We start from the raw sequence: 25,411 nt of genomic DNA on the forward strand, positions 1-25,411 counted from the left end.
ACCGAGTGCAATAGGATGCGTTGTAGAGCCACATCAATGCAGCTCTCCAAACACACACACAGGTTTGCATTACTATACTTGTGAGGACATCAACGCTTTAGGACAGCCATTTTATGTCATTTAAAAAATATATATATTTTTTTAACCATAAGCCTTAAGCCGAAAAACAGCAGATCTACAAGCCCACAACGCGTTGCGCAGCGACGCGTTGTGGGCTTATAGATCGGCTGTTTTTCGGTGCATGACAATGGCGCAAAACTAAGTATAAATCATGTTTAACTCTAATTCCAATCCCTAAACCTAACCTCTAAGACACCTAAATGTCTAATCCTGACCTGAATGTTTTTCTAATTGTAAACGCATCTCTAAAAAAAAATTTTTTTAAACTATAAAACAACCATTTGTCTTGTGAGGACCAGGAAAACGGTCCTCACAATGTATATTTCTTCAAATTCTACTATACTTGGTCCTCGCAAGTATAGTAATACAAACACACACACACACACGACGCACAGCAGCCACATACGGGGAGGGGATGACAGATAGTCTCAAACCCGGGCCTCACCGAGCAGATGTTTCATTTGTCCCACACTGTGATGCATTGCATGCCAGGCGCAATTCCAGCCCCAGATTGCCCTCGCGATGAGCACTTTCTGCATGATTTGTGAAAGCAATATGAGGCGCGGCAACACGCTCTAGTCTCCGCCCGGGTCGGCGCGCTCGCCCCTGCATCATCTGCCCGAATGGCATCCATATGATCAGTGCACAACACATCATCATCACCGCCCGTGTCCCTGTGACGTGAAAAGAGCAATGCACGACTGTAATAAAAGCACCATTGACAGGTGCCATACCGCCCTACACAGTTGCTGTTTCCATAATGATGTGGTACCAGCGTAATTTGGGGTCGAGTGCATGGAGACTGATTTGGCACATGTATAGCTCTTTTCGGCTATAAGAATTAAATGAACCATGCCGTGCCATGGCGTTCCCCCGGGGGTTTCCAAACTGGGGGTCGGGAACCCCCCAGGGGGGTCCCCATGTTATTTTGGGGGGTCCCCAGGTGATTAATAGCTTAATGTGCAACATTGTTTTCTCACTCAACAGTAAACAAACCAACATACAGTATAAGTGTGTACAGGGTATCTGCACATTTCTAAACGTTACAATTTTAATGACTTTTAAGACCTTTTTAATACCAAATTGTCAACTATCACGTAAGAAAGAGGCAAACATTGTGAACATAGCCGAACTAACAAGCTCACAACGCCTCGCAGTGCTATTTTCACAACATTTATCTGTGGAACCGAGTCATACTAAATGTAATGCCTACAATTCAAAGTGCTTGTTGGGGGGGGGGGGGGTCACGGCCTGAAAAGTTAGGGAATTAACCCTTGATGTACCCAACACGTTTCACAGGTTCTGGATTTGTTTCCACACGCTGCACCTCGGTTTCAGATAATGTTCAAATGTGGGCCCTGCTCAGGAGTATATGGTATACTAACCCTGAGTTTTGGGAGCCCAGAACTCACACTTTCAATTGTCCGATGAAGATCTACAAGCTCAGCGCTAATATCAGATCAATCAGATCTGAGCTTGTAGATTTGATATTTCCGGTTTGATTTGAAATAGGTTAGTCAATAATGTACTTTCTTCCTTTCCCAGAAATATAGTGCACTCTAAAGTGTAATGTTTTTCTTTGAAATGCAGTGGAGTGAAAGTCATGAGTGCATCCAAAAATACAAACGCTCAAGCAAAGCATACACAAACAATGTCCTCAAGTACAGTACTCAAGTAAAATGTGCTTTGTCATTGTCCACCACGGATTGGGTTTCAGAGAGTGCCGTCCTCCAGATGGAAACACAGCCAGTTGGCCATTACCGCTGCACTTTTAACCCATTCAAGCCGGGAACGCATCTGTGTAACCACTTTATCCAAATTTTATACTTTGGCTATTCAAAAATAGCAGACATACAAGCTCATAAGCTTGTAGATCTGCTATTTATTTATTTTTATCGTGAAAATATATGCTAATCTTTGAATATATATGTTGTTTTAAAGCAAACGGTTTTAACTCAAATCTTTGCTTCTTGGAGTCCCTGGAACAACATATTTTTAGATGGGGGTCTGCGGCTATCTAAAAATGTAGATATTTTCAAAATCCAAAACAGCATGTTGCTATATCAGCGGTGCTCCAACTTTTCCATGTTGTAAATTAACACCCTACTTGACCATACAAGTTACAGCGTCACACAAAAGCATCAACACATGAAGATCAGCAAGCTCAAATTATTTTACACTTTGGCTATTCAAAAATAGCAGATCTACAAGCTCATAGCACGGCACCGAGTGCCGCGCTACGAGCTTGTAGATCTGCTATTTTTGAAAAATCATGAAAATGGGTGCAAATCTTGGTATATATATTGTTTTAAAGTGAACATTTTTAACCTCAAATCTTTGCTTCTGGGGGTCCCTGGAACACAATATTTTGAGATAGGGGTCGGCAGCCAAATACATATCATTTTGGAGGTCCTTGACATGAAAAAGTTTGAGCACCACTGATATAGAAACATATTTTTTTTCTGAATACTGTTGGGATTTAGAAAACGTTTGTAGAATCTGCCTCAGGTCTTAATGGGTTAATGATCCTGTTCCACATGCGACTGTTTTTCCAACTTCCATTTGCGCTGCACTTCAGCTCCAGCTGAAAGATGAGTGGTCTGCCCACTCCTGAATAATCACAAAATGTGCAAGTAAGATGGCTTTTATAATAGTCACAGGAGCTGGACCATTTTAGAGGTGAGCAGTGCCTTATCACCGTTTTGCCCCAGTTTCCTAAAAAGTGTGACAAATGGATAGAATTTTCATTTCATCCTTAGAATCTTGATATTGTACAGAGATGAGAACTAAAACATTTTAAGCCATTATTCACTTTTGAATGATGGTGCAGCGCCGAGTAAAAGTGGGCTGGGAAAAAAATAAATAAAAAGAAAGAAAGAAAACTATAATTCCTTTCCTCGGAAACTATGATTGAGTATGATGAGAATTTGCAATCTACAGTCAGTCTTCCACATTCATTCTACTGTTCATAGACTGCTGCTTAAGAGCATTTACTTAAGCTCTCATCTTCATGCTTCCATTAGTGTGCATCTGCTGCCCAAAGCGACGCATACATATATTTTTTTCATTTTTCATAATATACAATAATGGCCAGAGACTTATATTTCGTACAGTTCTATGGTCCTATTTTTTTTTTTTTTATGTAAAAAAGTTTGCCAGGATTCAACCAGATACTTAATTCTGTTTTTTTCATAGCATAGCATAATGTCTAAGTCGACTATGTTTTTCTTGCAGTAATGGACTGTGGCACCTATAGTATAACATCACATTTGATCACTTAGCTTAAGCAGAGTGTTGTTCATTCTTAGGGACAGAATCATTCACAAACAGTGATTGAACTCACCTGGTGTCCAGGAGTTTGCAATCTTTGGTCATGATTCCCTCCCTCCCGTTCTTACTGGTTTGTGTGTGCTTATTGAAACCGCCTTAAAACAGTGCTTTTCTTGGCCCGGATCGCTGGCCTTGCTGTCCAGGCACCTAGACTGCGCGTCGTGGGTTCGAATCCCGAACCCACGACCTCTGCTGACCTCAATAAAGGCAGAAAAAGACAAAATAAAACAGTGGTTCTCAAAGTGGGGTCGGGGGACCCCCAGGAGTCCTTAAGGGGGTTCCATGAGGTCCCCGGCAAAATTAGTTAAAATAGCATCAAGATCAGTTTAAAACATTATAACCCTATTTGGCTATTTGAAAATAGACCAATCTACAAGCTCACGACGCGTCACATCACAACGCGTTGAGAGCTTGTAGATCAGCTATTTTCAAAACAAATCTTGAAAAGAAATGTGAAACATTTTAAATATTTTAGAAAAATAGTAACAACACAAATCTTGTGTGGGGGTCACAGCCAAATACATATATATTAATTGGGGGAAAAAAGTTTGAGAACCACTTGTCTTAAAAGAACAGTGTCATCTGATCAACTATACCCGGTGTAGCTCAGGAGCTGTGGCAGCTGGGAAAAAGCAAATAGATGCTTTGTCACCTCTGCCCGCCTCCCCCATTCACCCCTTCTCTCTCTCTCCCCCGTCACACTCGCTCTGGTGAAAATAAACTGTTCTTTTTATATCAGGAAGCAGCCAAGCAGCTGGTCCACTGTCACAGTTTGACTGATATTCGGAGCCACACGGTTCGTTATCATTTGGATCAATTATCCCCCGGTCCCCTGGTGACCATCCTCTCTATTCAGCTACCCCGGTATACCCACAATGCAATGTTCGGGAGCAGTAGCCGTAAGGAGAACCGATTTAAGAATACCACACCACTTAATGTTTATGCAGGCATTTGCTCTTCGCGCTCTTTTTCTGCGTGTGTACAGAATTTATATAATGCATTAAATTTGACCGTTTTTTAAAGAGAGATATTCAGGCAGGTCCCTGGGTCAAATTAACACATTGACTGCCTAGATCGAGTTATCTCGATATTAAGAATCCAGCGCTTGACTGCCTAGATCGAGTTAACTCGATATTAGGTCTTTTCATTGGTATAAGGTAGATTGCAATCTTCCACAACCTGTGTATTAATATTAAGCTTCTACGACAAAAGAAAAGTCACATGATCGCAAAAGTCACATGATCTGAGCAAAACACTACAAATCCGGGTGCAGAACAACAGTCCCTGTGGCATTCTAAACAAACAGTGAGCAGAGACGGACGGACAGAGAAATAGAGTGAGAGAGAGCGAGAGACAGCGACTGAGAGACAGAGAAACAGCAAGCGATCGTTAGTTAGTTAGTTAGTTTGGTAAAGTTAGGAGAGGTGCAAGATATATATATATATAGGTGAGAGTAAGACGTTTATATAGTATAGTAGTACATAGATATATAGGTGAGAGTTAGGTGTACATATTTATAGGTGGGAGTCGGACTCGGGAGTATAGTTTTTAGGCGAGATGCGAAGAAAAAGCAAGGCCAAATGGCCTCGGAGAGACCCGACCCAAAGAACTATTTTGGAGACAATGTCCTTCACTGCTCCCCCGGGACCCCCATCACCACCGGGACCACCATCACGACCTGTGGAGGAACCACCACGACCTGAGAAGAAGCCGTCGGCGGTGGCGTCTTTCACCGCTCCCCCGCGACCACCTTCGCCACTAGCTGGGGGCTCCAAGGAGGTGAAGCAGGCGGCGTCTCTCACTACCCCCGAGGGATCTGTTGACGTGAAGCCATCTCTATCGGTGAAAGATACCTATGTCTTCACGTCAGCAGAACCCTCGTGGCGACCACCTCCGCCGCGACCACCTCCGCCGCGACCACCTCCGCCATTGGAGGGATCCGAGGAGGCGAAGACTGCTCCCCAGGGATCTGAGGAGACATCGGTGTCTTCGACCGTCCCCCGGCGCGGGCGGCAACGACCACGGAGGCCTAAGAAGCAACCACCCCCCCCACCACCTCCCCCACCACCTGCGGAGGTATCTGAGCCTGAGGAGGACACGAACCCACCGGTACCAGACCCCGATCCCGGGCACCGATTGCGTCGTAGCAAAAGACCGACTCCGAGGACCGTGTCATATCGCCCAGAACCAGACACTACTGACGGTGAAGAGAGCTCCGATTCGGATTGTTCTGGCAGCTGGGAGCCAAGCGAGCCAAGCCCAAGGAAACATTGTCTGGATCCGTTTACCAGTGGTAAGAATATCCTATATATATATATATCTTTTTTTTTATCATATTTTACCTTTTGGTTGTACTCTGAAAATAGCAGATCTACAAGCTCACAACGCCTCGCGCTGCGACGCGTTGTGAGATTGTAAATCGGCTATGTTTTACCTGATATTTGTATAAAGTCTGTGGGGCACTACTTACTTATATCAACATATAAAATGGCACCAAACCATTCAATCGCATCACAACGTAGTGCTTTTATCTTGTTATGATCATTGAATGGTGCCATTTTATATTTTGATGAATTGAATACCTATGAATGGTTTCATCCTTTTTAGACAAATTGTTTGACTGGGCCTCTAACAACTGGAGGTGTGTGTAACACCTTATTTATATATGGACAATGTAGAAGCCCGGTGTGGATTTCTAGGATATTGCACTCTGGGTCAGCCAGTTATAAAATATGTATTTATTTTATTCTGTATCTATTTATATGCATGTGATTTATTTGAATATGTTGACGATGTAGCCTATGAATTTGTTGACTTGTAGATCTGGGGTTTTTTTTTGGGGGGGGGGGGTGGCATACTTCAAAGGGAAGAGGTCATGTCATGTCATGACAACAAATGTTTTGATTTTGTTGGGGGTCGACATGAGGCCATGTCAACAAAGTCTTTTGTAGTGTTGTGGGTCACATGAGGACATGTCAACAATGATTTTCAAATCCCTTTGATGGCTTTAGTTTTTGGGGTGGAGGCCAGGTGCACCGAGGCCCCCACCATCATAATAAATTTCATCAAAGGTCCCCTTATGTCCACAACATCAACAGTGTTTGATCTTGTTTACTTTCAGACGACGAAGATGAGTCTGATGAAGCAATGGCGTCGTCATCTCATCATAGGCCTACACAGTCTGCTAGGAATGGTAAGTCTGTTTCAAACATTTTCATTAGACAGTTGGTTTTTATAGATGCCATTTTCTTCATCACGTGTCCATTTGGTTCCATTTGTACACATCGTACTGTAATGGTAGCCTTGCCTAACCAGGCTACTGTATTTGGTCATTTAGGGCTAAACTCTGTTTGTGTTTGACACAGTGTCATACATATAATCTGGTCATACAATATAGACAAACACATACAGAGCCAGCCCTGGCTAAAAACCACACTCTGCAATGATACATGTCATTCATTCTAAGTTGCACAAAGTAATGCACCACCACCAGTGAATATAATTGTATATCTTATTTACCAAACTATTTTATGTTTTACTGTGATTTCAGACATGATGGATGTCGAGGAAGCAGGACCATCATGTTCAACCGCAGTACCAAGTGTCCGCCGTGAAAGAGGTGAGACAGTTTTCACAGCTGTACCACACAACAGGATTTTGACAGTACATCATACAACAAACACATACAGAGCCAGCCCATGTCATTCATGACATGATACATGTCATTCATTCTAAAGTTGCCATGCTGGCAGTGAATATAATTGTATATCTTATTTACCAAACTATTTTATGTTTTACTATGATTTCAGGCATGATGGATGTGGAGGAAACGGGACCATCACCTTCAACCGCAGTACCACGTGACGGGCGTAAAAGAGGTGAGACAGTTTTCACAGCTGTACCACACAACATGATTTTGACAGTACATTTTGATTCAGTTTTAGTCATAGTCTGTTGAATACAATTCCACATAGTGTCATAATCTGGACATACAATATAGACAAACACATACAGAGCCAGCCCTCGCTAAAACCCCACTCTGCAATGATAAATGTCACAAAATCATGTACCACAACAACATGATTTTGACAGTACATTTTGATTCAGTTTTAGTCATAGTCTGTTGAATAAAAGTCCATTTAGTTTTAGTCATATTTTCATATAAATCAACACTGCCACACAAACAAAAAAGATGTATTTTATGGTAATTGTGTATTTCTGTAATTCACAGGACATGGTGGGAGGCCGTCAGCTGTAGAGCCTGTGTGGAAGGACACAGATTGGGAACCTAGGGAGGACATCCCTTTCACTGCTAGTCCGGGTCCTAGAAATGCTGCGGCGGAGCTACATTCCACCATGCCTGTAGACTTTCTTTCACTTTTCCTCACTGATGAGCTGCTAGGGATGATAGTAGAGCAGACCAACCACTATGCTGACGTGTTCATCCAGGCCAGGAGTGAAGAAGAAGTGGCGCAGCATCCACAAAGCAGGGTGAAGGACTGGAAAGCGGTTTCAGTGGGGGAGCTGAAAAACTTTTTGGCCCTGTTGTTCCTCACTGGCCTTGTTCGAAAGCCTGTACTAGAGTACTATTGGTCGACCGATGACCCTGTACTCACTTCGTTCTTCGGCAAAAAGATGCCACGCAACAGGTTCCAGATCATCTGGCGGTTTCTCCACTTCACCAACAATGAGGCTGACGCTGCCGCTCACGCCGCCGCCGCTGCCGCCGCCGAAGCTGCTGGTGAGGTTGCTGTTGTCGACAGGCTTTGTAAAATCAACCCGGTCTTGCTGTACCTGACAGACAAATTCAAGCAGATGTTTGTTCCAGGTCGTAACATCAGCATCGATGAGGGGATGCTTTTGTGGAGGGGACGCCTATCCTTCAGAGTGTACAACCCAATGAAGCCCACCAAGTATGGAATAAAGTCCTACATTCTGTGCGATTCTGGAACGGGGTACTGCTACTCAATGAAGCCATATTCTGGACAGTACTCTTCCCTACCAGACACAGTCATCTTTCTGTTGCAGGGTCTTACAGGGTACGGGTTTTCGTTGTTCATGGACAACTATTATAACTCCGTGAAGCTGTATGAACTCCTCCTTGAGAAGAACACCCATGCCTGTGGTACCATGAGGCTAAAAAGAGGAGAACCACAAGCCATGAGGGATGTGACGATGTCCAGCCTGAAAGTGGGACAACGTAAGATGCTTCACAATGGCAAAGTGATGTTATTGGCCTGGCGAGACAAACGCATCGTTCGATTGATCACAACCCAGCACAAGGATGAGATGGGCACCCAGATGGTGAGGCAGAAAAAACACAGCGACAAAGTGCCACAGGAGAAGCCAGTTTGTGTCCTTGAATACAACAAGAGTATGAATGCAGTTGACCGACTAGACCAAAACCTAAGCTATTATCCCTTCATCAGGAAGACAGCCAAGTGGAGCAGCAAGTTTGTGGTCTATTTATTCCAAATCGCAATGTACAACGCATTCGTACTCTACAAGACAAGGAATCCAGGTGGCGACTGTAAGTGCATGTATGACTTCATCCTCAGCGTTGTCAAGTCTTGGACCGCTGTGAGACATGCCCCTGTCCCAGCAGACCCGCCTGTCCCCCCCCCGGCCGCCTGTCAGCAGCAACCTCACCAGCAGCAACCTCACCAGCAGCAGCCTCACCAGCAGCCTCATCCTGCCCGCCCCTGCCGTCCCCCGGCCTCTCCGCCCCCCCCTGCCCCCCCCCTGCGTCCTTATGCACCAAGAAGTCGCGAACCTTGTGACCGATTGAGTGGCGATATGAAAGTCCATGAGCTTGTCTATTGTCCCCCCACTGCCAAAAACAAGCACCCAACAAAATGGTGCAGAGTTTGCACCAGGAGGGGAGGGCGGAGTGAGACAAGGTATCAGTGCAAAAGCTGTTTGGTACCCCTCCATGTTATTGATTGCTACCTTGATTACCATACTAAGGAGAAGTATTATTGAATCATTTTGATTGTATTTGTTTGTTTTATTTTCATTTTGTATTTATTTTGACTTTGATTTATTATGCTCTGAGCCAGCCAACAGTTGGCAGTGAATGTGCTGCTAATGTTTCTCACTGCCCCAAGGGATCTGAGTGCGTGATGCCATCTTTGTCGGTGAAAGACATCTATGCCATCACGTCCTCAGACCCTCACGGGGACCACCTCCGCCCTGAGCGATTGATTACCATACTAAGGAGAAGTATTATTGAATCATTTTGATTGTATTTGTTTGTTTTATTTTCATTTTGTATTTATTTTGACTTTGATTTATTATGCTCTGAGCCAGCCAACAGTTGGCAGTGAATGTGCTGCTAATGTTTCTCACTGCCCCAAGGGATCTGAGTGCGTGATGCCATCTTTGTCGGTGAAAGACATCTATGCCATCACGTCCTCAGACCCTCACAGGGACCACCTCCACCCTGAGCGATCTGAGGAGACATTGATGTGCTGGCCAGCAAAACACACAATGATGATATATTGTATTTTTTGTATGTTTTTTGTATGTTGTACTTTGTATGTTGTACTCCACTTGAAAGACATATAAAGTGTTCAAATGTGTCTGCCTGAGTCGTTTCAAACTTTTTCTGTAGACTGTTGGTTTTATATCATAGATATACAATTGCATATATACATAGCTAGCCCTATTTGACCATTACTGTCAACCCTATGGGTCCATTTAGTTCCATTTGCACACAATCAAGAGTTATGGGGGACTGATATTCAGTAATTGGGTTCTGTAGACTGTTGGTTTTATATCATAGATATACAATTGAAAACTAGCAGGTCTTGTGTGCACAAATGGAACCAGTGAAATCAGTATCCTAATCTGAAGAAAACCTGGACATAGAATATAGAAAGACACATACATAGCTAGCCCTATTTGACCATTACTGTCAACCCTATGGGTCCATTTAGTTCCATTTGCACACAATCAAGAGTTATGGGGGACTGATATTCAGTAATTGGGTGTTGTGATAAAAATAAGGCTGTATATAAAACTGTTTCACTATCTAAAAAGTCAAACATTTTCTGATTTTGCTTGGTTTTATGTCATAGATGCTATCTGGATCTCAGTGCTTGTCTGCATGGCATTCACAGAAAATAATTCCTCCTCACTTACCTTGCATACAGTCTATATGTCTATATGGTTTCTATCAGGGGGCATCAATATGTCTGTATTGGATGGATGGATGTGTCACAATGTAGGGATTTATTTTGACCACCAGAGGGGGACAGTGCAAAATCTCTCCCTGTGTGTGCGTGTGTGTGTGTGTGTGTGTGTGTGTGTGTGTGTGAAATTATAATGGTGTGTAAAACAAACTCAAACAATTGGCACAGATAATGCCAAGTCTTGACACACACACACACACACACACACACACACACACACACACACACACACACACACACACACACACACACACACACACACACACACACACACACACACACACACACACACACACACACACACACACACACACACTTCTTTTGATCTTATAACTTTGAAAAGAAAAACGTTGAAATGAGCTTGAGATTTGTTTATCAACAAGACACATGTTGATAAACGTTGATGTGAAAAAGCTATATAAAAGTATATTCAAAAGCACTTTCTCAGTGTTGTTAGTTTGAAAACAACAACTGTGCAGATGTCTGATGTCAGTAATGTGTCACTGAAGGTGAAAATATAAGGGTCTAATCACTGTTCTGCCTGAGAGAGAATGTTTCACAAAAGCCTCATTATCTCAGCTTCTAGATCCAGATAGCTGATTTTGGTGAAACCAAGCTATATTCAACTGCCAATAGCTAAAGAACAGAACATGCTAGGAACTCACTTTTTTTCCTGGCGAAAGTAGAGATTCTGATCTTTGTTTTGAGGTATTCCATGTGTTCATAGTCCTAGCACAAAATGTTCTGTGGGCCTAGATAGACTGGCCAGAAAGCTCAAAAATGGCTGGCACAGGCAGCTATGGCTGGTGTTTTAACTCTGGCAGTCAATGTGTTAAAGCCTGAGCTAATCGAATTAGAGTTCGTTTGCCAGGGTTCAAAGCTGTCACTTTCACCTCTGGATGTCCTCTGCGTTGGGCTATCCGAGTTGTTACAAAAATAGCGATTTGAGGCATTACACGTGAAACTAAACTTTCCATAACCTTCCTGGAAAACAAACTAACTGTGCTCAGTCATCCACACGAGAACACCAGCCAAAACAGAACTCTATAATCTGACTAAAGATCATTGAGGGTCATCGGTTCTCAGTCAGGCGGAACTGCCTTAATACACAACCTTGGATGTCCTGCAAAATCCCTGTTTGACTTGTTTTCCTTTTTTTGCCACTGTAAATGACAGCTGGCATTGGTTGGGTTTCCCACCTTTGCAAAAAAAAAAGGTGTGGCAGATTTGTATTAGTGCTAATGATGATAATTATAAATTGTGAAAAGACCTGAGATGTTGGAGGTCATAATCATAATAAGTCTTTCAAGCGTCTCAGAGTTTCATCCTCATTTAAAATGATTGACAGCAATAGAAGCGCAAATGTTGCGGGGGAGTGCGGTGACTATGTGTGCATGTATTTGTGTTTATCTGCTTGCAAATGCTTGCATGTTGCAATGGGGGGCACCAAACAAAGTCCCTTGCTGAGGAAAGATATTCAGAGCAGTGGTGGAAAAAGTACTCAAATGTTTTACTTAAGTAAAAGTATCAATACTGCAATGTACAAGTACTCCGTTACAAGTAAAAGTCCGGAATTCAAAATTTACTTAAGAACAAGTACAAAAGTATTGGTATCAAAATGCACTTAAAGTACCAAAAGTAAAAGTACTAAAATGTTTGAAAATAGCAGATCTAAGTGTTGTGAGCTTGTAGATCTGCTATTTTCAAATAGCCTATGTATAAAATAGGGCTAAAGGGTGGTTAATGTCTGTTTTATAATGTAATTCATTTATAACTGCAAAGTAGGCCTAACAAGTAACTAAAGTTTTCAAATAATTGTTGTGAAGTAAAAGTACAATATTTGCCTCTGAGGTGTAGTGGAGTAGAAGTAAAAGAATAGGCAATTGGAAATACTCAGATCAAGTAAAAGTACCTCTAAATTGTACTTAAGTACAGTACTTGAGTAAATGTATTTAGTTACTTTACACCACTGATTCAGAGTGATGCCTCGTTTATACTTGGTTGCGCGCGGGTGTCGCGCAACGAAAATCGCCGATCTACAGGGTCACAATGCGCCACGCTGTGACACGTCGCGAGCTTGTAGATCGGCTATTATCGGCGCGTGACACCGGCCGCCCGAACAAAGTTTAACAGGGCTCTGAGATTTCTCATGCAAAGAAATGTCAGCATCAGTGAAAACGGAGTTGAGGTAAACACTTTAATGGACTCGATTGGGAGCTGCCTTTGTGTCAGAGGCAAGTTGTTAGACTGACATCAAGAGAGAGAGAAGGCTGATTAATTATCCGCATATATTAAACCGGTGTGGCAGCTAAGACAGTGCCTCTTGACAGCAAGTCAATCCGCAGAGGTTCGACTCGCTGTCGCGTAAATAATATAGACTGTGGTGCGCAGGCGATGTCGTGTGAACTCGCGGAATTCACGGAGGAAAAAAAATAAACTAATTATCGCGCGTGGCTTCATCTCTAACTTATACGAGCGTCTTTGCGGTTCGTTTAGGCTCACCTCACACAGGCGTCTGCGGAAAGTTTGACTATGTTTTAAATTTGTGCACTCTGTACGGAAACTTTGAGCACTTTGTTTTGCCCTGATTATGCCTCTTGAAGAGAATGCGCCTTTGATGCGTTGACAAAACAAAGACAAACTCCCGGATCATTCTTTTTTTCTCCTTTTGTTCTCTTTCATTTAGCATGAGCACAAGTCGTTCTCGTCTTCAAAGCGTGGTGGAGGTACAAGAGGGCAAGAATTATTCATAAGTCTCCCCGCAGTAATGGACGTCAACACGTATCCCGTGGAGAGACTCAATAAAAAAAAGGGTCACTTTATCTAACTTCAAATATTTATATATTAGAAATTTCAAAGCTGCACGATTGGAGATTATTCAAGAAAGACGGGCGAGAAATTGCTTTTAGTCGTGTTCTTAATTTCTCTCTGTACGTGGAGGACCTTTGAAGAATGCTTTAATTGAGCTAAAAGGAGTTTACTTTCAAACAACAGCCTCCTGTAATGGGTTTCTTTCATCCTGCCGTACTGATGTCCACCATGCACATGCCTTTTATAACATTCTTTGGCCGAAATGAACATGCAATAGGATTAATGATTACACATGAATCACTCCCTACCCCTTGGAAGCTCGCAACCTTTTATACAGTTGGAAATGAAAAAAAAAATAAGCATGTTCCAGTGGATACAGTGTAGTTATTATTTAGTCACAAGCTCTAGTTGTCTCCGCCAGGCCGAAAGGCGTGGCGAGAGAGTATGTTTTACCCCCTGTCCGTCCGTCCGTCCGTCCGTGTGTCCATCTGTCTGCGAGCGCCTAATCTCCGGCACCGTTGGCCCGGTCGCTGCGAAACTGTGCACACACACTCCCAAACATTTCCAAACTTCTGAATGGCATCAATTTATGAAAAAAACGTAACAAAACCATGCATCCAATCTTGTATCTATCTATTATTTGTCTGTCGGCCTATCTGTCTATTCTGTCTTTCTTGTTTCCGGTGGCCTTCGCTGAGTCATTCTTATTTCAGTGGCAATGGTATTTACTTGAAGAAGGAGCAGGGTGTAATGGCTGCCCAATATTCAGTGATGGGCTGCCAGGAGCTGTCAAATCTTCAATACATTTCGGAACCAGGCAAAGTGACTGACAATACACAAATTATTATTTCCCTTCAAATAGGGAGGAACATAAATAGTTGCCGACAGGCTCATAACAGTACAAACATCCAGCAAGAAAAAGTCTTTATTTCAACAACTGCCAGCACACACACAGAAAGAAATATTGGTTCTTCAGCGTTTCTTCAGCTGCTTTTTTTGGAGTGTTTGAGATGCTACATAGCCTCTGTAGCCTATAGTACTTTAGAGCAGTGATTCCCACTTTTTGTCAGCTTGAGACCCAAAAGAGAAATGTGGGGTCTACCTGGGACTCAAATGTACACAACCACGTTGTAAATGAATCACTTACTGTAAGCCCTATTAGTACAACCCATTAAGACCTGAGGCCGTTTCTTACTAATGTCTTCTAAATCTTAACAGTTTTCAGAAAAACATACGTTTTCTATGTCAGTGGTTCTCAAACTTTTTCATGTCAAGGACCCCCAAAATGATATGTATTTGACCGCCGACCCCCATCTCAAAATATTTTGTTCCAGGGACCCCCCAGAAGCAAAGATTTGAGTTACAAATGTTTGTTTTAAAAGAATATAAATATATTAATTTGCACACATTTTCTCGATTTCTCAAAAATAGCAGATCTACAAGCTACGAGCTTGTAGATCTGCTATTTTTGAATAGCCAATGTGTAAAATAATGCTTTTTAGGTCAAATCAAAAAATGACAGATGCTTCTACCAGTCGTAATGGGATAATAATGAAAATAGCTACAATCTACCACCTCACAATGTGTCGCGATGCGAAGGCGTTGTGAGCTTGTAGATCTGCTGTTTTCACTACTTTTGAATATGTTTGAAAATGTGTGGACATTTATTTTATTGTATTTGTTCATCTCTCTCTCTCTCAGCTAAATTGAGACTAAGCTTGTAGGTTCTACTGTATAGCTATACAGCACCAAAAGATGATTGCCAAAGAACCACTTTTAGTGCCATAATAGCACCATTTTTGCATGTGCATGTTGCTGCTGTTGCATCCTTATCTAGGTCCTATGCTAATTAAGATTGTCTCTGTAATGATAATTGCAGATCATATCTCTTTGAGGGCAGCTCATTTATCAATCAGTAATAGTTGGCACCGTAACAGTGGCATAGCTATGTGGCCTTTCTATATACAGTGCCTGTGAGTCCAAATTGAATTATGAAACAAAAACTCGAATATGTCTGGGGGAGATTTGTTTCTTGTTTCTTAATTAATCCATTAAGACCTGGAACGCATCTGTGTCATTTTTTGATTCGAGCTAAAAAGCATTATTTATACTTTGGCTATTCAAAAATAGCAGATATACAAGCTCATAGCGCGGCACCGAGTGCCGCGCTACGAGCTTGTAGATCTGCTATTTTTGAAAAATCGAGAAAATGTGTGCAAATCTTTGAATATATATATTTTTAAGCGAACATTTGTAACTCAAATCTAATGTGTTCGGGTGAGATTTGTTTCAAATGTAAAGTGCATAAATAACATGTATTATTATTATTATTATTATTATTATTAACACGAAGTGACAATGCAGTCTTTTTATTAGAAACATGTCCTGGCCATTTGAAACGGGTGAAATGCTAAATTTGGGATTGCTTTCCCACAAAACACGATGATCCCACCCCAATCATATCAATTAACAACAGCATTAATACAATCACTTAATGGGGGCCATTGGGGGGGGGGGGGGCAATGCAAATCCTAATCATGGCCCATAGCCCAGCAATGCTACAGAATGATATCACTCTGTCATATTGTCGCTGGAGGGCAGAAAACTTGTATCTCCATATTTCAACTTTTGAAAATATTTTGTTATTAGATTGTGTTTTTTTATTGTGATAAAATTTTTTATTTTATTTCAGACCTTGGGTCTGAAATAAAGATTGAATTGAATTGAATTTGCCTACAATAAAATAGGGGCGGCAGGTTGAAAGTGGTTCATCTTGTCAGTGGGTTTTATATATTTAACCAATGAAAATAATCAACACAAGCTTGTAAGTAAATAGTAACTACATTGGATCCATTTTTTTCCCCTGAAAAGTAACGGTTTTGGACAGTGACGATAATATGACAGAATTTATGAAAGGGAGCAGGATAATGGGAGGTTGGCGGCTCATCTTGTGTGCGCATAGGTCAAGGGTGGACTCACATCAACCCCATTGACCAGATATCAAACGCTAAAGAGTTTTCAATTACAGCGAGGGAGGGAGGGGGGGGAGGGGGAGAGATAGAGAGAGAGAGAAAGAGAAAGAGAAAGAGAAAGAGAGAGAGAGAGAGAGAGAGAGAGAGAGAGAGAGAGAGAGAGAGAGAGAGAGAGAGAGGGTGCTCAAAAGATAGATTAATGAGTGTGCTGGTCCGGTAGTTAGAGAGATCGGTCTACATGCAAAAGCCTCACTTACCGTGATGATGGTCATTACGCCCTCGATCATTATATCATTTCCTTCCAATGAATTTATTGCCAACATAATGTAACTCCATACAGAATATCACTATATATATTCTTCCTGGGTAGGAATATGAATTTACAGCGGGGATCATCTGGTCACTCGGAAATCTATGAATGTCATTAATTTGAAAATCACAAAAGTAATGAAACATGCAAAACATGAGAAACAGTCCGTTTCCCGATTTCTCTCTCTTTCTCTCTGTCAATGCATGCAGTTTCTTCTAGTCAGTGGTGGAAAGTAACTAAGTACATTTACTTAAGTACCGTACAACTAATGTACAATTTTGAAGTATTTGTACTCTACTTGTTCTCCAATTTCCAATACTTTTACTTCTACTCCACAACATCTCAGAGGCAAATATTATACTTTTACTCCACTACAATTATTTGAAAACTTTAGTTACTAGTTACTTTGCAGATATAAATTACTAGAGTTTCGGGGGGCTACGCCCCCCTCAACCCCAGCCGCGCACGGGGCCCAGCGTGGCCGCGTGTATATTGGGGTACTGAAATTGCTGGAGTAAAACTGTGGAAAAGTAAAAAAAAAAAAAAAAAAAATTTGAAAAAAATATATTTTTGATGTTTGAGGGGGACCCCCGCGGACCCCCTGCTGGTCGACGGCCCCCCTGTGGAGTGTTGGGCCGCGCGGGGACCCCCCTGGAACATGGCGGACCCCTTCGGTGTATTTTTTTTTTTCATGAAGGTGGTTGCTTGTTTCTGGCGCTTGTTTTTAGAGAACCTGGCATGCCAACGACTTGGCAACCCGACTTGTTTGTTTTTGTGTTTGGGATGAACATGGCACGTGAAGGACGGACATAGTGTGATCGAGACATGAGTGAAGTGAAAGTAACGGCCTGGGTGGAACAAAGGAGGTACGTAAGAAGGGGGGGGGGGGGGGGGGGGGGTTGAAGCAAAGGAGCTGCGTGTGTGTTGGTGTGGAGGAGATGGGCAGAGTGCAATGGCGGCGCAAGCCAGCGCATGCTGCCGCACGTTACACCAGAAATGGTGCCTGGAGAAAATGGTGACCAAAAAAAAAGTTTTGAAAAAAAGGAAAAACCCCCCGCAGCGGCTGGCAGCTGTTGTGGTGATGAGGTTGTGCGCAGGGTAAACGGTACGAAGCTGCCTCCCCTTCCGTTTTGTCCGACATTTGGTGAGTAGAATTAATTATGTTGCGCGGTGGAAAAGCTGTAGTGAGCAGTGAGATGTCCCCTACGCGAGGCGTAAATTCAGCGCGGCCGCCGTGGCGAGTCAGTTGCCGACATGTGGTCTGGCGGTGCGTTGTTTATTCGATAACAGAGCTGTGGGGTGTCGCACCCAGGGTGCGGAAGTTGCTCGCCATTTATATAGTTAGATGACATTATAAAACACATTAGTCCTATTTCATACCTAGTCTATTTGAAAATAGCCGATCTACAAGCTCACAACGTGTCGCGATGCGACGCATTGTGCGCTTGTAGTTCTGCTATTTTCAAACATTTCAGTACTTTCACTCAAGTCAACTTTGAATTCTGGACTTTTACTTGTAACAGAGTAGCCTATTTCTATATTGCAGTATTGCCCGGGAATAGTATGGGTTAGCGCCCCAGGCTGTGTCTTCCGTGAGGAAGAAGCCCAACAAACCCACGGTGAGGCCTTTCGGAGGGCCATTCAAGCAATCCGCAAGTGGAGCTAATACCATTAGACGGCCCAATCTAGTGGTATCGACCCAAGGAACCATCACGCCAGAAGGAAATGTTTGGATCAGGGTGGTGCACCGGATCTGGCGCAGCGCTCAGGTCCTGGACCTGGTGAGACGAAGGAGGAGCCCGGCCAGGAGACAACCCACAGAGCTTAGTCCCTCCACGTGCCAGAGCCTCCCCGAGTCCCAGCAGAGTACTTCCGGAGAAGCGGACTGAGGTGCCCTGTCTTTCCCTATAGGACTGACCTTGTAGGTAGCTACTGGGACGTAAGTCGGGGCTTGATCAACCCTGGCTGGGTCACCTGGGCGAGGGTGTATGTTGTATGTTGCGAGACCCGAAACACCCGATAACCCCAGGCTACAACACTGATGATACATCCCAGGTGCATCCATGTGATGTATTCTTTATAGTACTTTTACTGAAGTAAATCATTTGAGTACTTTTTCCACCACAATTTTCCAAATAACTTTCAAAAATAAAGACATGACAAACAATTAACAAGCTCACAATGTGTACTTAACACACACATTATACACACTTGTCTCTGTGAATGCTAGTGTCCAGCTTATACAGTTCAAGGACGTTGACAGAGTGCTATGCTCAAATGCATCCCTCAGTCCCACCGCTCTGTGACAGATGTGTATCTTCAGATGGTAACTTTGCACATTTTTTACCCCCTCTAGCACTGGGACCGTCCATCCGTCCGCCCGTCCATCTCTCCAGCACTTTGGTCTGCTCGACAAGACCATTTTGAAAAACACATTAAAACTCCCTGGAGGATGAACCCTAGCCAATTTAAGTGACCCTATATGACCTTGCCTTTTAGTGTACCCTTATGCCAGAATTTAATCTTTGCACACAAGATAGAGCATCTCATGTGTTGGTGACCCCCATGGCCTGTCTTCTAGCGCATTCCTAATAGTGGGTTCTCACTATCTGCCTGTTAAGGAAAAGGGATTCCTTTTTTGTTTTTCTGTTGGGGGAAAAAAAAGGGGGGACGTGGCGCATAGGTCAAGGGTGGACACATCCTTTAAAACAGTGGTTCTCAAACTGTTTCATGTCAAGGACCCCCAAATTGACACTTATTAGCCCGGGGACCCCCATTCGAAAATATATGCCTCAGGGACCCCCATAAGAGATGATTTGTGCGGCTCAAGCAGAGATTCTCAACCATTTTAATTTCAAGGACCCCCAGTTTGACATGCATTAGACTACGGACCCCCATTTAATGGCATTTATATCTCTGGGACCACAATTTATATTGTAAAATCAATGTTAATTTAACTCAGAGAGTGTACCCTAACGGGTCCATTTGGTTCCATTTGTACACTCTCAGAGTTACAGACCCATAAGGGTTCATTTGGTCCCTAGCGATCAATCATTTAGCTGGGGACCCCCTGGAACTCCCTCAAGGACCCCTAGGGGTCCCCGGACCCCACTTTGAGAACCAATGCTTTAGAGACAAGCTGCCAGAGACCGACACTGAGTGTTTCCGTTTCTACTCCCTCCTCCGCTGACCTCTCTTGCTGGGCATGGGTGCTGCTGGCTTGGGAGCACCCATGACGGGAGCAGTGGAGCTGACATTGGACCACCGGTCGCTTATTAAGACAATACAACTGCAATGAATAAACTCAATACGATCACGTGTAAGTAATGTGTCCCAACATCTATGTGAATGAAACATCACCGTCTCTCCTCATTCATTTAATCCTCAGAGCAACGATATACATCAAGTACCATCGAAGACGTAATTTAAAAGACATTATTAGGGCATTTGTTGTGCCACATTATCGCACATACGGACCCCCAGATGGCTCGTTCTTTTGTGCGTAAATGCTGGAGATTTCAAGAATGGGCCCCAAAAGCCAATGGAAAAGGTCACTGTAAATTACTAGCAAATATCACTCCTAGCTTTTGAATGCATTCCAATTTGTGACTAATGGCTTTTTTTTTTTTTTTTGGCATGCCTTGAATGTCATAAAATGAACGAACGGAAGAAATCATGGAAAATATACTAGAGTTTATACATCTCATTATTTGCCGAGGCATTCCCTTTACTCACATCTCTGTATATTGTGCTTGCGGTGGAACACTTCTGGCCCATAAAGCTCACACGTTTCAACCTGTTTATCTGCATGGGGACTTCTGAGAATACGGCTACCTTTTAATTCCATACAGTAGCTGGTATTTAACCCATTAAGACCGGGAACATCTGTGTGTCATTTTTTAAGATTTCTTTGGGCTATTCAAAAATAGCAGATATACAATCGATCTGGTATTTTTGAAAAATCGTGAAAATGTGTGCAAAAGGGACATTTTTTTACTCAAATCTTTGCTTCTGGGGGTCCCTGGAACAACATATTTTTAGATGGGGGTCCGCGGCCAAATTCATATAATTTTGGGGGTCATCGACATAAAAACGTATAACCACTGATTATAGCAACATAAGTTTTTTCAAAAAACTGTTAGGATTTAGAAGACATTTGTAGAATCCAACAGAAGCAAAGATTTGAGTTACAAATGTTCACTTTAGATTTGCACACATTTTCATGATTTTTCACCAAAAAATAGCAGATCTACAAGCTCATGGTGCGGCACTCGGTGCCGCGCCATGAGCTTGTAGATCCGCTATTTTTGAATAGCCAAAGAAATCTAAAAATGACACAGATGTGTCGCAAGTCTTAAAGGGTTAAGCATCAGTCACACATCCTACTAGGCAGCGCATCTAATTATACGTGTCACGAGTCCAATATCGCCTCGTATTTATTTACTTGGCCGGCGTTTTCGCCGAGTCCGCCCAGCAATGAAGTAGTGCGTAGGGTCTTGTTTAATGCCGTTTGCATCAACACGGTCAATACTTAAAACCAGCCATTTGTTTTCATTTTTTACAACCACCGGAATAACAGTTCACAATAGCATACTTGAGAGCCCTGTTCATTTAAAAAGTGCCTCCTGGAGGACCCTACAATTATAATTTGACTTGCTAATGAGCGCCTTCTGAATGCTGACTAAGGTTGAGCCCTTTGCTGATTAGAAAGAACTGTATTATTATTTGTTTATCCAGACAGGCAGCCGCGTATAGTTTTCCCCCTCGGATAATGACGTGGGATCCATTTTGATGCCGCGGGGTTGTTATCTTATATTGCTCTTACTGAGGACTTTTATTTGAACAAAAGTTTGATTATTTTCTCTTTTAGCAGTTTATTAAAGTTGTTTTGAAGTTTCACTATACGGCAGTAAAATAAACGCAACTTTTTTTTGTGTGGAATGTTAATTTAGATCAGAGAGTGTGCAAATGGAAACATTTTGTCTATTTGTACACTCCTGTTGTTACTGTTGCTGTGCAGTTTACTTGTTCGGAAGTCAACTTTTTCTGTAAACTTTTTTTTTCTGGGTCAGAAATTAACCAATGATGGATTATATCCGGTAAGTGTAAAATGGGCCTGGCGTAAAGATTTATGTGACACAGTGCACCTGTATTCCGGTGACCACGCTGCATGTGACCGCTGCCCTTTTTCCCTTACAACGGGTTCAAGAACGCCGGAGAGCAACACACACACACACACACACACACACACACCTGCGGATGCAGTCAGACAGCCGAGCTCAGCTGCCAACGTTATCGATGGTCGTGTGGGCTCCGGCAAACAGAGTTCCACGTTTGCCCTTGGCTCGGCTCGGCCCGAGCCGCTAAGGCCCTGCACTCGCTATAGCGTCACTTCGCTATACACTGTAAAAATCCAGACCCTTTACGGGTTCATTGGGTTCAATTCGGATTCTCTTCAGAGTTACAGGTGTGTCTCATTCCATTTGTACCCTCTTCTGAGGTAAATACAGTGGTGTAAAGGTAGGTATTTTACTTTACTGGAGTATTTCCAATTGTCTATACTTTTACTTCTACTCCACTACATCTCAAAGGCAAATATTGTACTTTTACTCCACTACAATTATTTGAAAACTTTAGTTACTAGTTACTTTGCAGATACACATTATTACATTATAAAACATACATTTACCACTTTAGCCCTATTCCATACCTAGGCTATTTGAAAATAGCCGATCTACAACTTTAAGTACATTTTGTGTCAAACTACATGTAACTCTCTAACGCTCTGATGTGAGTTATAAAGAAATACTAAATATGTATTTTGAGGGGGACAACTTAACTGCATTTACAGGAACCAAGCCTAACCAAAGAAATACATATTTTTCAAACATCTATATATTTTTTTCATTTTGAGTCACACGTATTAAATACCGTACATTTTGAATTTTGCAGTGTAGGATAATTTTCTATGAGCGAATAGGGGGCACAGTATATTATTTTTTACACCAAGGGGCCTCTGTACCATACCATACCGCCGTCTCAAAATGTAAAGCAGCTCATATGGTGCAGATTGTTGTTTCAGCTCGAGGCAATGTTACTCATTAAAACATACAGAAGTACTGCATTCCTCTCATGGGGACACAGTAACAGGCTAGTGGGCACGGTGGGATCCCAAACCATAGTTTAGTAAACGCTGACACGGAGCAATTTTAATGAAATTTGCAAGGATAGGCCTAGATATTAATTCCACTCACTATTATTCTATTCGCTAAGTAAGTACAGTACGTGAACGACCGTGGTGTGTGTGTGTGTGTGACTTGCATACATATGTAAACTTGATATGCGAATCAAGGATATGATATAAAGTAATATGAAATCTTATATCGCCATATTTCTTCTTCTTTTTTTCATGAAAGAATGCCCCATGTTGTACTTCAAATGACAAAGTGTTGCTCAAAAGTTGCAAAAATAGGTGCTGGGACAGAGAAGGAGGGAGCGCCCGGCTGGGTGCTATTGGAGAAAGGTCAATAATAAAGTTGATTTTCCCCTGATTTGTCTCTGTGAAAAAAAGTCATTATAGTATGAAAAACTTGGGAAGATTGACGTGGCTTGTGGTGATCGGGTCCAATATTTAGTTATGTGACCATAGGGCCAAAGAATCGTTCAGAAGCTGTGTTCATGTTCACACTAAATAATGACTACATTGAATACATTAGAACACATGTCATTTATATATGTCTTCCATTTCCTAAAAACGTACTGTTTTGGACATACAAGGTTTCCGCCCAACAGCAACGATATACTGCATGATAGTGTCGATTTCGTCGACTAAAACTATGACGAAAAATGTTCGTCGACTACCTTTTTTCACTGACACAAACTAAATGAAAACTAAGCTATGATGCTATGAACAAATAAAGACTAGGCTAAAATATTAGTGAGGGACTAGTGGAGAAGAGATCCAGTCGAACTAAAACACAAGTCATTTTATGTTTGGTTGCGCTTGGGTGTTGCGCTCTGAAAATAGCAGATCTACAAGCTCACAACGACAGCGTCGTGCTGCGTCACGTGGTGAGCTTGTAGATCGGCTATTTTCAGCTTGCCACCAAGTGTAAAATCAGCCATCGCAACGCCATCAAGGCACCGCCAAAATACATTTTAGTCGACTAAATCAACTGTAGATTTAGTCGACAATAATCTTATGATATTTAGTTGACTGAAACTAGACAAAAACTAAAACATTTCAGATGACTAAAATATGACTAAAACTAAATGGAATTGTATTCAAAAGACTATGACTAAATCTAAATCAAAATGTGCTGTCAAAATCAACACTGCTGCATGATACTAAGGACACGCTTGTATCATCAACGTCCAAGTACTAGAGAGAGAGGAGACCTGCGTTGGTCACATCAGGGAGCTGTGGCTTCATGGCTTTTGATTAGTGCCAGGTATTAATTGGGACAACCTTAATCCCACCCTGTACGGCCAGGGTCTGTTTTTAGTCCATCCATCCTTCTTCAGGTGCAATCTCCACAGGCAACCTTAACCCACTGAGACCGGGAACGCATCTGTGTATTTTTTTTTCTTTCTTTGGGCTATAAAAAAAATAGCAGATATACAAGCTCATAGCGCGGCACCGAGTGCCACGCTATGAGCTCGAAGATCTGCAATTTATTTATTTTTAATCGTGGACATGTGTAAATCTTTAAATATATATATATTTAAAGCAAACATTTGTAACTCAAATCTTTGCTTCTGGGGACTACAAATGTCTTCTAAATCCTAACAGTTAAAATGATGATGCTATAGTATCAGTGGTTCTCAAACTTTTTTCATGTTAAGGACCCCCAAAATGATTCGTATTTGTCCCCCCCCCCCCCCCCCCCCCCGCAATCTTAAAATATTGTGTTCCAGGGACCCCTAGAAGCATAGATTTGAGTTAAAAATGTCTGATATAGGCCTACCGGTATTCAAAGATTTGCACACATTTGCACGATTTTGTTTTTTCAAAAATAGCAGATCTACAAGCTCATAGCGCGGCACTCGGTGCCGCGCTATGAGCTTGTATATCTGCTATTTTTTGAATAGCCAAAGAAATCTAAAAATGACACACAGATGCTTTCCCGGTCTGAATGGGTTAACACAATCATCACAGCGCTTCTTTCTCCCTGCACACAGGAACCAGATAATCCCTCTCTCGTGCGATTCTCCAGCTGTCACAGTGGCGATGGCAATTACTGCCCCGAGGGTGCCAGGCAGGTGGTCTTTGAGTTTAAAATCAGTCAAGACTACAGGGGCCATTTATCCCAGTTTACATTACCTGACTTTATCTCAGAGCCAAGCCTGAACAGACGGACAAAAAGCAAAAAAAATATGTTTTCTTTTGTCTCTATAGCTATTTTTCAAATTAGCTGCTGTACTGTATACATGTTTGACAAATGAATGCAAAGTCAGCATTTCTAAGTGTGGTTGATTTAGATTGTGTGGGTCTGTGAGCCTTTTTATCACAAACTTTCTAACATTCATTATTGTTACTGCTTATTTTTCGTACCTCAGCAGGAGATTTTCGAATATTAATTTTCCTGTCAGACTCGGATGAACCATTTCCCGTTGTTGTGTATTGCGTGTTTCGGCGCTCAACCTGTAGGCTAGGCCACAGTCGGAAACACTCT

The 25,411-nt window shown here is 42.3% G+C and overlaps 1 protein-coding gene across 1 annotated transcript in view; it reads left to right on the top strand.

The window, feature by feature from the left end:
- Positions 1–5,073: 5,073 nt before the first annotated feature.
- Positions 5,074–25,411, top strand: part of LOC311040611 (uncharacterized protein) — a gene marked incomplete at both ends in the record, with an annotated part of 62,518 nt that continues 42,180 nt past the window's right edge. The window contains 4 exons of the mRNA XM_084050941.1: positions 5,074–5,743; positions 6,572–6,643; positions 7,001–7,069; positions 7,682–9,252. Coding sequence (XP_083907067.1) covers positions 5,074–5,743; positions 6,572–6,643; positions 7,001–7,069; positions 7,682–9,252 — 2,382 coding nt within the window. The remainder of the gene's footprint in view (positions 5,744–6,571; positions 6,644–7,000; positions 7,070–7,681; positions 9,253–25,411) is intronic.

Source organism: Gymnoscopelus microlampas, assembly GCF_963454915.1.
Source record: "Gymnoscopelus microlampas genome assembly, chromosome: 24".
NCBI lineage: Eukaryota > Metazoa > Chordata > Actinopteri > Myctophiformes > Myctophidae > Gymnoscopelus > Gymnoscopelus microlampas.